This window comes from Pyricularia grisea, assembly GCF_004355905.1.
Source record: "Pyricularia grisea strain NI907 chromosome Unknown Pyricularia_grisea_NI907_Scaffold_1, whole genome shotgun sequence".
In the NCBI taxonomy this organism is placed as follows: Eukaryota; Fungi; Ascomycota; class Sordariomycetes; order Magnaporthales; family Pyriculariaceae; genus Pyricularia; species Pyricularia grisea.
Genome location: NW_022156716.1, coordinates 5,686,067 through 5,698,012, shown reverse-complemented (window position 1 = coordinate 5,698,012; position 11,946 = coordinate 5,686,067). Strand labels below are relative to the sequence as shown.

Below are 11,946 nucleotides of genomic sequence, written 5' to 3'. Positions count from 1 at the left end.
CGAGAGGAGTGTCTTCTCGATGAAAGTAAAGACCTACGCCCTCAAGATTAGAATTTCCAAAGTCAGCCCGAATATTGTGACATAAAGCCACAATACACTGCTGAAATCGTGGGTACTCTATGCCATGTTGCGCCGGTTCTGTTCCTCTATTTGCCGTCTTTTCATGTCTTCATGACCGACTTGTTGATAGTGATGTTGTTATCATTCGTTGCTGGCAGGATTATTTTCTTCTGTTCTCTACTTCTTTAAACTGAAGTACAATCATCCAGTCTTGTATACAAAAATTCCTTGTCTGGCGCTTCCCTACTCCTTTACTACCAGGCCTGCCTCATCACCAGGAGACTCTTGCCAGGCTATATGTACCTGGTCGCAAAAAAAAAGAGATTGTGACCACCAGCTACCGTTGGGCAACAGCATTTAGTCTAGTCTAGTATGAGAAATGTCGAGATGCACTGTTTCCAGGTTGTTTTAGTTCTCCGTTCGTAGGTTACAGGTTAGTCCCTCGCTGGAGGTTTTATTTTTTCATGCTATCTTTTCCCCGAGCATCCTTTCTTATTTCACCTGGCTCCAGATTTTGGTGCATTTTAAATTGACTGGGAGTGATTGTCCTCTTTGAACCAACATAGCAATGCATCGTTTCCTTACTCACATAATATATTACCAACTATAGGATACCCAGTTGCTCCGTATTACAACTTTTTATCGCTTTTCTAGGTATAGGCTCGCTGTCCTGTTAGCCATCTCACTTGGGCTCCCGGGCAGCGATTTTGAAACTCATGCTGGCGGATGTGTAAAGCATAAGAAATACTTCAAGAAATACATTGCACCAATAACAAGATAAAATTAGTTTTTCTTTCTTCTTTGTATAGAGAGCCAAGGGCTTTTATAACTAGTCTTGTATCCTGATTGGATTGCTTTACTATATATGCGCATTCACGTATAACGATAAAATCCCCAACGGCCTTAGGGGTTAGCCTCCTATATCATAAGTGCGTTGCGTAAGTATTCTAATATAATTTTGAGTTTTTAGTTAACACAGATCCTAACTATGGCAAGCCAGGTATCCCTGGGGGTTAGCCGTATGCGTGCAACCTCGCAGTGGTCTGCCTATTATTAGAAAGAAGCAACGATTCAAACCCAGCATAACATAACATCAGCAGTTCGTCCACAACATATATTTTGTTAATTTAGACTTGAAAGATGAACGCATGGGTTTTCATGGCGAGAAAGCCTTGTCAATAAATACCTTTTGCATAACTTTGTCCACATGCAAAGGTCATGGACTTGAGTCGTTAGAAACAAGAAAAGAAAAAATTCCTAACATTAGTAGGCAGATCACCAGCAAGCTTGCGTCGATGGATAGCAGCTACCCTGTCGGAATTTATCGCCGGCCAGGCCGATTTTCAAGCAAATTCTTTTTTTAACATTTATGCGCATCTGGTGTCTTTTAACCTCATGATTTCGCCAACATATAAATATCGGTTTGCTAACCTTGTTTCCTATTTGAACCCTTCGACAGACTCAATTTTACGACATAGAACTCGACACAGTCACTACTCGAGTTGCTTTTTTTCACACAAAAAAGAAAAAAGAAAAAAAAAAGAAAATGAAGTTCTCCGCCATTATTTTCATTTTCGCAACAACCATTGCCGCCGCCTCTGATAACCCAAATGTTGATAATCAAAAGATCTCCGTTGACTATCTCCCCATCCGAGACCCACGCTTCAGGTCGCACACACTACAGCGCTGGAGGTCAGAAGAAGAAAAAATGACCCCTCAACAAATAGCTGATGAAACATTCAAACTTTGCTTTCAAAGCTGCCTACTTGGTCAATGGGCAAGAGAGTACCAGATATACTGTGCCCGGCACTGCGGTGCTCCGCCGAAACTGATGGAGAAGATGTTCGGCTTGTCAGCTTTAGTAAACTGACAAACCGAACCGGCAGCAGTCATGTCCTGAAGATTGAGATCCAATTGTACCTAGGTGGCTTTTTCTCAAGTATAAAAATTATATAGGCAGATAGATCATTACTAGCATTTTGCGCTCTAACGGCCAAGCCAACGAACAACTCGTTGCAATTTATACCTACCTTATCTACTGAAGCTATGTATCTAGGTAGTTGGCCAGCTAGTCTACTTTCGACATAATTTGTGTTTTTGTTATACTCCGTTAGATCCCGTGGGATATCCGTTGCTTCCATCTAATCTAATTCAAGCGGAAAATTGTGCCCGGGCGGAACCGGCTTGGGGCCGGCCTTTTCCCGGGTCGGGTGAAAACCCTCGCCTCGTGATGTGCCATCGGTCAAATGTAGGCCTTGGGTAGAGTTGGCTCCGCGGCTTTTGACATGACTCTTTTCTTCTTTTCTTCTTTTCTTTTTTTTTTTCAGTATGCACATCAGGGCTTTGATACTTGCCTATCTAGGCAATGTAGGCACATAACCAGTTTTGGTCTTTTGTATTAGACACAGCTTCATCGCAAACAAGCATAAAAATACCCGATTGTATAGTTTTTTTTTCTCAAACAAATCAAGCCGTATGCTGATTTTCTCATCTTCTTCCGCAAAATATCAACAGTAAGTTATTTATAAAGAAGCCAAAATTTTGACGTTGTACGCCTATTTGCCTGTTCCTTTACATGTCGCAGAACAGACCTGTTCGGTTGGGGTTAATTGGTATACTGTCGGAACAGGACAACATTTTAACACTCGAGATTATACAGAGTGGCAAGGTCACAAGGTTGAAAACTTTTGGCTAGCTGGACATCAAATGGATACTTCTGTATGAAAAGCAAGACAATACGACCAGTCCAGGTTGTCAACCGTTACCCTGTCCCGTAATACATTGGACTTGATCCTGGCAAGCTTTTGATGTCTAGCATATTGTAACCTGTCACTGTCTTCATGCTCAATGGAGGTAGGGAGATAGACAAGCACATGTATAATGAGCTCGACATGTTTTGTCATGTTGGCTACCAACTATTTCTTGCTTATGCCGTCAACCCTAGGCAGGGCTGGCACCTGTATACTAGTACGGTACTCCAGCCCCAAATAAGCGTCGCTGACAACAATCACGTCCAGTTTCCTGCCTTCCCTCCCAGCAATACTCTGGGGATCCGGATCAGGAAGCCTGATGACGGCTTTAGCAGTAGGCCTCGCTCCCGCCCCTATTCCCGAAGACCCTGATCCCTTACCACCTGCGCCCTTCCCTCCTGACCCCTGACCCCCTGACCAACCGACACGCTTAACGGCCACGACATCATCGGTTGCAATATCGCCAACCAGAACCAACCAGCCCTCAGTCTGTGGCTTGGGATACTTTGGCGCATATACTCTTGCGTCACGGTCCACCAGAGGATTAGCTCGCCGCAGAACCACTGATAAAGATGCAGCCGTGATATCCTCGATTTTAACGGAGAGGTCTGGAAGCATCGATACAGCCTTCTGAAACCTATTCTGTTGGCTGACTGGAACGCCCAAATCCTTGGAAATACTGCCCAATTGTTTGTTTGGCAAGCCTGCCAGCTTTCCCAATGTCGTATTTCCCTTGTTTCCTTTTGTGGCAAGCGATTCGGGTTCAAGCCCAGGTAGGATCGCCAAGGGGGGATCGGTGGGCCAACGAGCCGACTTGATGCACTGAAGCAGCTTGATCATCTCAAGGCAGCTTGACAGGTGCCCGAGCTCCGTCAATACGTCAATCGAGGCCTGAATAATTCGGATTGCTTGATCGAGAACGCTCGTTTGATCACCGACGTAATCCGTGATTGGGAGAGGGATTCGTGACATGTGCGCCTGCAGCAAAAGAAAAGCCTTTACGTGCGGGTCCCACATGGGCAAGCCCCCAAAGAGATCGGCAGGGATAGGCAGTGCCTTGGAAAGCTCAATGTTTATGAGGTCTTCGTTGTGTCTTACGGGCAGCTCGTCATATTCGATAGCGCGGCACATCCACGAGAGGACATCGGCAAATGTAGCACCAGCTTTTGCATGCTTCACGAGGCTCCGGATGGTCTTGTGGGAGAGGTAATAATAACTCATGATCTTGCCGAGCGGCGTAGGATCCACGTCACCGTTGGGGTAGACCTCGACACACTTGGAGGTCGCAAGCTCATCGAGGGAACCATCAATCATAGAGATGATGTAGTCATTGGCAGCCTGTTGTGCTGCTATGCTGGTCTGTTCCTCGGCGGGTATCTCCAGCCCGTAGTAGGATGGATTCTTGTGCAGTCGGCGGAAGAAAAAGGTCCAGGTAAGGTAGTCCAGTGCATCTTGCTTTGTGATTATGGTTTCGGCGGAGATTTCGGCGCACAAGTGATTGTCCAAAACCGTGTGCAAAGAACTCTCGACAGGGAATCCAGTGTGCAGGAAGTGCTTATAAAAGTCCTTCTTGGAGTCCTGGGTAAAGATCCGGGCCACGCCGGAATTATCAAACTGTGGTCGGCCGGCTCGTCCCAGCATCTGGAGGACGTCAGTCAAGTCCATGTCCTTGTAGCCTTCGATCTTGGCGTCGTAAAATTGCGTGCCCTTGACAACGACGAGGTGTGCCGGAAGGTTGACTCCCCACGCCAGCGTGCTGGTGGCTACGAGAATCTGTATCTTGTTGTTGAGGAATAGCTCCTCCGCTAGTTGCCTATCCGACTCCACTAGACCCGCGTGGTGCAGTCCGATGCCGAAGCTGATGGCCTCCTTCAAGGCGTCATCCTTGACCCGCGCCAGGTTCAGCTGCAAGTCATCCTCATCCATGTTGAGAAAGCGCCTAGGGTTGTCTTCCATACCGCACATATTGATGAGATCCTTTGCGGTGAGGCGAGTCTGACGACGAGACGGCACAAAGACGATGACAGGCTTGGTCGGGCTGTGGTTTTTGACCGCAAGAAACGTGGGCCGGTTCATAGACTGCATCAGAGGACAGAAGCCTCGAACCTCGGGGAAACCGTCAATATAGAGCTCCAGCGGCACTGGACGCACAGAATGCCTAAAGTTGAAGAGTCCCTCCTTGACTCCCAGCCAGTTGCCAAGGTCAGTCGCGTTAGCGCAAGCGGTCGACATTCCAAGCAGACGGACCGAGTTCTTGGTTGACGCGGCAATGTAATTCATACGCGAGACAATGATCTCGAGGATAGGACCACGATCACCAGCCAGCAGATGGATCTCGTCAATGATGACCAAGCTGACTTGGCGAACGTAGCCTCTTGTCTGCCAGCTACGCGAGATTCCGTCCCACTTCTCTGGGGTTGTGATGATTACGTCTGCATCCTTGATGGTCCGCGTATCCGGAGTGTTGTCACCCGTCAACTCGACGAGTTTGAGACCCATCGGCTGGGCTAGACGAGCACCCCAGTCTTTGACTCGTTCGCGGACGAGTGCCTTCATGGGTGCGATATAGACTACCTTGGAGCCGGGGCGTTCCCGAAAGGCCCACCACATGGCCAGTTCAGCAGCTACTGTCTTGCCACTGCCGGTCGGTGAACCCAGGAGGACGTTTGCTGGAGTGTGGTATAGTGTGTGGAATATCTGCGTCTGCATCGGGTTGAAGTACTGGAAGCGCTTGGCATAGACATGCTCCAAAATTGGATTCTTCAGAGCACTGATGGGAAGTGGTTGAAGGTTGAGCAGGTCCGTGTAGACGCTCTCGGTGTCAGGTCTAATGAGGTGCTGAAATGAGACCGGAGTTACCGTCTCAGCGCCGAGCCACCTGTCGGAAACTGCGCGGACGTAGATTTGGGTCGGAAGAGGGTCAGATAACGGTATGGTGAAGTTCAGCTCATGGTCGTCGTACAGCTTCCTACGACTGAGGATGAAGAACTCGTGGTGATAGATCTCGGAAGTTTCCGAGTTCTCAACCCAAATGTAATAAGACTCAGAAGTGCCGTGCAATCGATCGTTCCACCGGAAATCAGGCGTGATGAAGAGACGAATACGAAGCACATCTCGATTCAGAGGTGCAATTTCGGCTTCGACGCTCACTGTCGGAAAGTTGCTGATCATGTTGGCCAACTTGGTTCCCGCGCCATGGTTGTGAACCAAGCCGCCTATCTCTGCCGCCTCCATATCCCTCATGGCCTCGACGCTGAGCGAGTCCTTTGAATCGAGCTGATTAAGGATAGGCTTTGGCAGCTCAAACTGGTGTAGAGGGTGTTGGAATGGCCAGACCCGTTTCTCGATGGACTTTGCCAGGGTGAGGAGTACCAGACACTGGTGGCCCCAGCGACGGTTGAGGGCGATCATGAAGATGGCCCTGCAAATACGTCCGGCTTGCTGAGCCACGTAGTTGAGATCATTGCCGAGGGCAAAATCTTCCGGCTGAACCTTGGAAATGTAGGCCTGTAGGAGAATGTTGGTCTTGGCCTGAGGAGTGTCGATACCTCCTGCCACGTCGCAAGGCACGGCCGCCCGGTTGTCTTTCATCCTCGTCAACTCCTTGGCCTCGCTGTCTCTAGATTGAATGTTGTCAAACTCTCCACTCATAGCAATCATCTTGAGCACGTCGGCCTCGGTCGCGTACGGATTCATCATGGTGTTGAAGACTTGGATGCTAGTGTGAAGAATGTAATACTGGCTGGCGATGCGGCCAATATCCTTGCTTCTTAGATCTTCGGTCGTCTCGTTGAAAATCACCATCTGACACTTCTGTAAAGTCCTGGCAGCTTGGATGGCGAGTGTTCTTCTTCTCTGTACAAGCTCGGGGTCTTCCTCAAACTCGGCCCAGCTGATGCCATACGCCATTGGATTCTTTCTCATCCGCACGTACAGGTAGGAATACCCGATCCACTGGACAGCCTCTGGGATCGAAGTCACGGTTCCCAGAGCAATCTCGGCGTTGAGATTGTCGACCAGCTTGGACGAAAAGCGTGATTCGATCGGTAGCTGGTCCGTAACGGCTGTGAGATAGTGAGGGAGCTTGTCGGCTGTTGTGCAAATCATTCCGATGCCGGTATCCTCAAACTGAGGCCGACCAGCACGCCCAAAGATCTGCAAGACGTCCAGGATTCCGAGATCAACAAACTTGCCCTCCTGTGCGCTGTACACTTGGGTTCCTTTGATGACAACTGCAGCCGCCGGCAAGTTCACACCCCAGGCAAGTGTGGCCGTACAGCAAAGAACCTTGAGGACACCCTCTGCAAAGAGTCTTTCCATCAGGTTGCGGTCCGATCGCGTCATGCCGGCATGGTGAATTCCCATTCCTTTTGGCACCAAATCTCGAAGCTCTCTGGCCTTGCAGGTCTTCATGTCGCGTATGGCGGCGTCGTACTTGGGGTGCATGCTCGGATCAAACAGATCAAGGCAAGCTTGGTCGACTGCCCTTTCGTGTAGCATCTTGGCGGTTTGCAACGTATCTCTTCGGGAGTGCACAAACACCATGACCTGGTGGTCCTTTTCTAGCATTTCCCTTACTTTGTCGAATGCAACTTCGTCGAGGTTTTCCCTGGATTGCTTTGTTCCAGCCTTTCCCTTGACCCCGATGAAATGCTGCTCCAAAGGAACCGGACGGAAGGACGCGTCAAAATAAAAGAGCCCCTGCATACGATTGACTTTGAGAAAGTCGGCAACGTCGATAAAGTTGGGAAGTGTAGCGCTCAACCCAACAATGCGGATGAGGGACTGCGTGCTTTCCACTTGCCTTTCCGTCCTGGCCACCAAGGACTCTAGGACGGCACCTCGTTCGTCGTGAAGCATATGTACTTCATCGATAATCAGTAGCCTGACCTTTTGAACAAGTTCTGTGTCCCCCGTCCCCTTTCTCGTTACGACATCCCATTTCTCCGGGGTGGTAACAATAATTTGTGTTTGGACAATCTCGGTCTTGGTGAGGTGCATATCACCAGTATACTCCCGACAGCGTATTCCAAGCCAGGCCAGTCGTTTGCCTAGCTTCTCGGTAATCTCGGCAGCCAAGGCCTTCATGGGGGCTACATATACAATCTTGAAGTCCTCCGTGTGGACTGCAAAGTCCGTTGTGGTAGTATTTTCAAGAGGGTTTGGTGTAACGTATTGGCCGATTGCATGCAATATTGTGAGCATGGCGGCGTCGGTTTTACCCTAAAAATTGTCAGCAGACGACGCCGAGACGATCCGGCATTGGGGCACTTACCGCTCCAGTGGGAGCGCAAACAAGCATGTTCTCGTTTGTCTTGTAGGCGATTGGATATACAAGACTTTGCATACGGTTGAGTGTTTGGTAACCCTTGAAAGTTCGCCTGCATAGACCGTCAAGGTCTGATATCTTGACCAAAGTCTGTCCGGGCCAAAGGCCTCCGGGCTTGCCTGCTGGGATAAAATATTCCTCATACTTAGGAAACTCCAGCCTCTGGCTTCCAACAGGTAGAGCATACCGCTTTCCTGCGTGGTTCAAGGAGTTGCCGGCACTAAAAGCTCTATACACATGTGGATACTGAGGCTCTTTCGATACGCCGGCTGCTAGAGTCGCATTTTTGTGTCTAAAGTCTTGCTGGCGTAAAACATCCTCTCGTTGTGATTTGTTGAGCAGCCGGGTGCCGCCGGGCACTACGAAGGCTGCGTCTGCCGATTTTGAGGCGGCAGCGGCACCGGAGACCTCCTTGCGGTGAGATATGAGATCTATGACAAAATCCAAATCATCGAAACCAATCAAGTCAGTCAATGATGACTGCAGCTCGTCCTCGGATCTGCTCGAGTCCAGAAACGTCAAGATCTGGTCTTGCAGGTGATTTGAAGAGAGCCCGCCTTTTCTAGAGGCAACTTCATCGCACTTTGTCGTCAGCCACCGGAGACCATACGGTGTGTCTGGGAGCCCATTGCCGTTTTGGATGTCATCAAAATAATCGTTGTCATCAAAATCGATCTCATGAAGTTCCTCGTCGGAGATGAAATCCCAAACATCATGGCCATCCATGCCAGAGCTCATTGAGGAAAGGTTGTCCTGGTCATCCTCGCCATAACCATTCGCCAAGACACTGGTGTTTTTCCCTGCGTTATCCGGCAGACCCAGTGCCGCAATAGCAGCCTTCATGGCATCGACTTGATCCCGCCATTGTGTAATCTTATCGCTGATGTGAGCCGGCATGCTGGTTGGGATCGATGTGTTATACCGTAGCAGTTACGCCCGACATGTGCCCAAAATATAGCTGGGGTTGTTTCGACTGACTTGCTGGGATTTTGGATTCTCAATGACAGCGAAGGCTAAGCGTGAAAAGGAACCGACGTCAGGAGCCTGACGTTTTATGGGGTTAAGGGCGCTAGGTTTGATTGATGTTCGATGAATCAACTTGAGTCACCCCCGTAGTTGCAGCTGAATAGCCTCGAAAGCATCAACCTCGACGACACTTATGGCTCAGTTACCTTTGAATGTGATGGATGCCAACTTCAGACTATTGTCATCAAAAATCCAGTTATGGACCTAGTTGCTTAAACTCGGTCTTCACAGCAAGCCATGCTCAAGATCCTCCAATTTGCCCAGGCACATCACAAAGCTTCAACGCCGACCCCGCCAGAATTGAGTGGAGCCACTTCTAACGGCGGCGGCAGGGACAGCGCGCTTCCTCAACCGCCTTTGGAAGCCCAGTGTCCGCCCCCACCACCACTGTAACGATTACGGCCAGTAAATCCATGTGACGCCACCTCGAAAAGGCGATCGCGTTGCGGACTCTGAACACACCCTTTATCTACTGAACCGAACCCCTTTTGCATCCCGAGTCTCCGGTCTGCGACCTCCTTCGAATTCCCAGCTTCGTTTGGATTCATCAACAACTTGGCTTTCCGGAAAAAAAGTGAAGCCGCGAACTTTGTTCACTACTCCAAAACCACTAGCTCGAACGACATCACCCCGCCAAACGTCCGTTGACCGACACTCTCCCACATCGATACCGGCACCATGAAGTTGCACTACATCGGAGTACGTTAATTTGCATTGATCGGGAACCTGGACACGAATTACGGACAAAGCTTCCAAATTCAATTGGAAGTCGGTAGAAGAGGCGGCCTACGGTATCGAGACTAACAAGGCTGTCTCCGGATAGATCTTCCGCAATGACAGCAAGCCGGCCCACGAGATTGTCGCCGAGAAGGAGCTGAGCGCATATTCACGCTTCACTCGCTCCAAGTACGTACAAGCCTCCGCGGAGTAGTTGATCTGGCGCATCGAGAGTTACAAGAGCCAGACGCTGACAAAGATATTCGCGCGCTAGCTATGCTGAGTTTATGACATTTACTTCCAAAACCGTCGCCGAGCGGACCAAGGCAAGTGCGACTATACTATGACCAGAGCCTCGAACGAATGCTGACAGTCTTATCGCTACAGCCAGGACAACGACAGGACGTAGAGGAGAATGGTAATAGCCCAAAGAGCTTTCTGCAACTGCCACCTAGAAACACCATGACCTCGCAACGGACAGCTGACGTCAGAGATAGAGTACACCTTCCACGCATACGGACGGACCGAAGGGATCTGCGGCATCATCATCTCAGACCACGCCTATCCGGCCCTCGTGGCGCATCAGCTACTTTCCAAAGTGGTCGACGAGTTCTTGGCCAAGCACCCGCGTTCTGCCTGGGCGACCGGCAGCCCAAGCTTACCCTTTCCCGAGCTCAAGGAGTACATCACCACGTATCAGGACCCGCACGCTGCCGACAGCATTCTCAAGATCCAAAAGGAGCTCGACGAGACCAAGATTGTGCTGCACAAGACCATCGAGTCAGTGCTTCAGCGTGGAGAGAAGATTGACGACCTTGTTGCCAAGAGCGACGGGTTGAGTGCTCAGAGCAAAATGTTTTACAGTTAGTTTTCCCCAACATTTCGTGGCTAGAGACATGGCCGCTGACATATTTTCTTGTCACCCTTTTAGCGCAAGCAAAGAAGCAGAACTCGTGCTGCATTGTCATGTGAACGGTTATTGGGTACCAGCAATTGTTTAGCTTAATGAGAGACGTGCGTCGGCACATAGTCGGACATGTCCTTGCATTCTTTTCGCAGCGTTTTCGTCTCAAGGTGGCTCAATCGTTTTTTGTCTTTTTCTTGTTTTTGAATCTATGACAATTTATCCCTTTATCGTTCTTTTTCAAAGCCTAGAACCTGTCTTGCTGTGCAGGATTTCATCAGCGTGACTAGTCTGATGCATCGACGAATATCCTTTTGTCTGTAGGCTAGTCAGCGATGGCATTGCACGATAGCCTGCAGGACCGCGATCATTTCGTCAGTATTCTCGGATGATTGAAAAACGCTATTTGTCTGCAGGTGCTCTGGCCCGAATTGATCTTGTCTTGGTTGTAAAAGCCTCCTCAAAGCCCAACGGGCAGGCTGCAGGATTCCAGGCTCACAGCGACCACCACGTCTGATGGGCGACAAGATGAGCAAGGTTGAAAATTTCAGGTAAAAAGAGAGGATTGGGCTTTTCTGGGCCGTGTTGAACTCGGCCACTTTTCTTTTTTCTTTTTTTTTTCTTTTTTTCTTTTCAATCTCGAAGTGCCGGGGCCCATCGTTGCCAAGGTCCATCAGCGTCCTTCCTTGGCATCCCCGTCGTTGCAGAATTGAATGATGAGCCAAGAGTGCTATGTAAATCCCCCGCCAATTCTTTCTACACCCACTTTTGAGATTGTACCTGAATATAGAAAGACAGGGTTGGGCAAGTGTCCTCAATACTATCTATAGTAGTGCCCTCAAGTTTGTGCCTAACCTTGAAACCTTGCTCGTCCAAGGAGAATTCAACCATTCTTTACTGGGGCTTCCCTTGTCTCGTTACCACCCAAGTCATCCGAACACGCAGTATCAAGGGATATACGTAGTACTCCGTAGTACGACGTAATTCCACTACATGTTATGGTTGTTGTAGATGTTGTCGTCTGAGGGTGTATAGTACTCTTTCTCTAGTGCAGCCATACCACCCAGGCCAAGACCTAGTTTGAAGCCTGTTCGCATACTTTGTGCGTCATACCCAACTTTGACAATATATCGTCAGACCCCAGGGTAGATAGAATGAGT

At 49.3% G+C, this 11,946-nt stretch overlaps 2 protein-coding genes across 2 annotated transcripts; one reads left to right on the top strand and one right to left on the bottom strand.

The window, feature by feature from the left end:
- Nucleotides 1-2,975: 2,975 nt before the first annotated feature.
- On the bottom strand, nt 2,976-9,036 carry PgNI_01749 (uncharacterized protein; the record flags this gene model as incomplete). The annotated part of the gene is made up of 2 exons (XM_031121821.1): nt 2,976-8,033; nt 8,086-9,036. 2 exons carry the CDS (start codon nt 9,034-9,036, stop codon nt 2,976-2,978), a joined length of 6,009 nt encoding a protein of 2,002 aa, XP_030986677.1.
- A 518-nt stretch (nt 9,037-9,554) lies between these two features.
- On the top strand, nt 9,555-11,230 carry PgNI_01748 (uncharacterized protein). Its single transcript, XM_031121820.1, has 6 exons — nt 9,555-9,864; nt 9,989-10,071; nt 10,157-10,212; nt 10,274-10,300; nt 10,380-10,745; nt 10,814-11,230. The coding sequence occupies exons 1-6, from the start codon at nt 9,844-9,846 to the stop codon at nt 10,852-10,854; spliced, it is 594 nt and encodes a 197-aa protein (XP_030986678.1). The 5' UTR covers nt 9,555-9,843; the 3' UTR covers nt 10,855-11,230.
- Nucleotides 11,231-11,946: the final 716 nt, after the last annotated feature.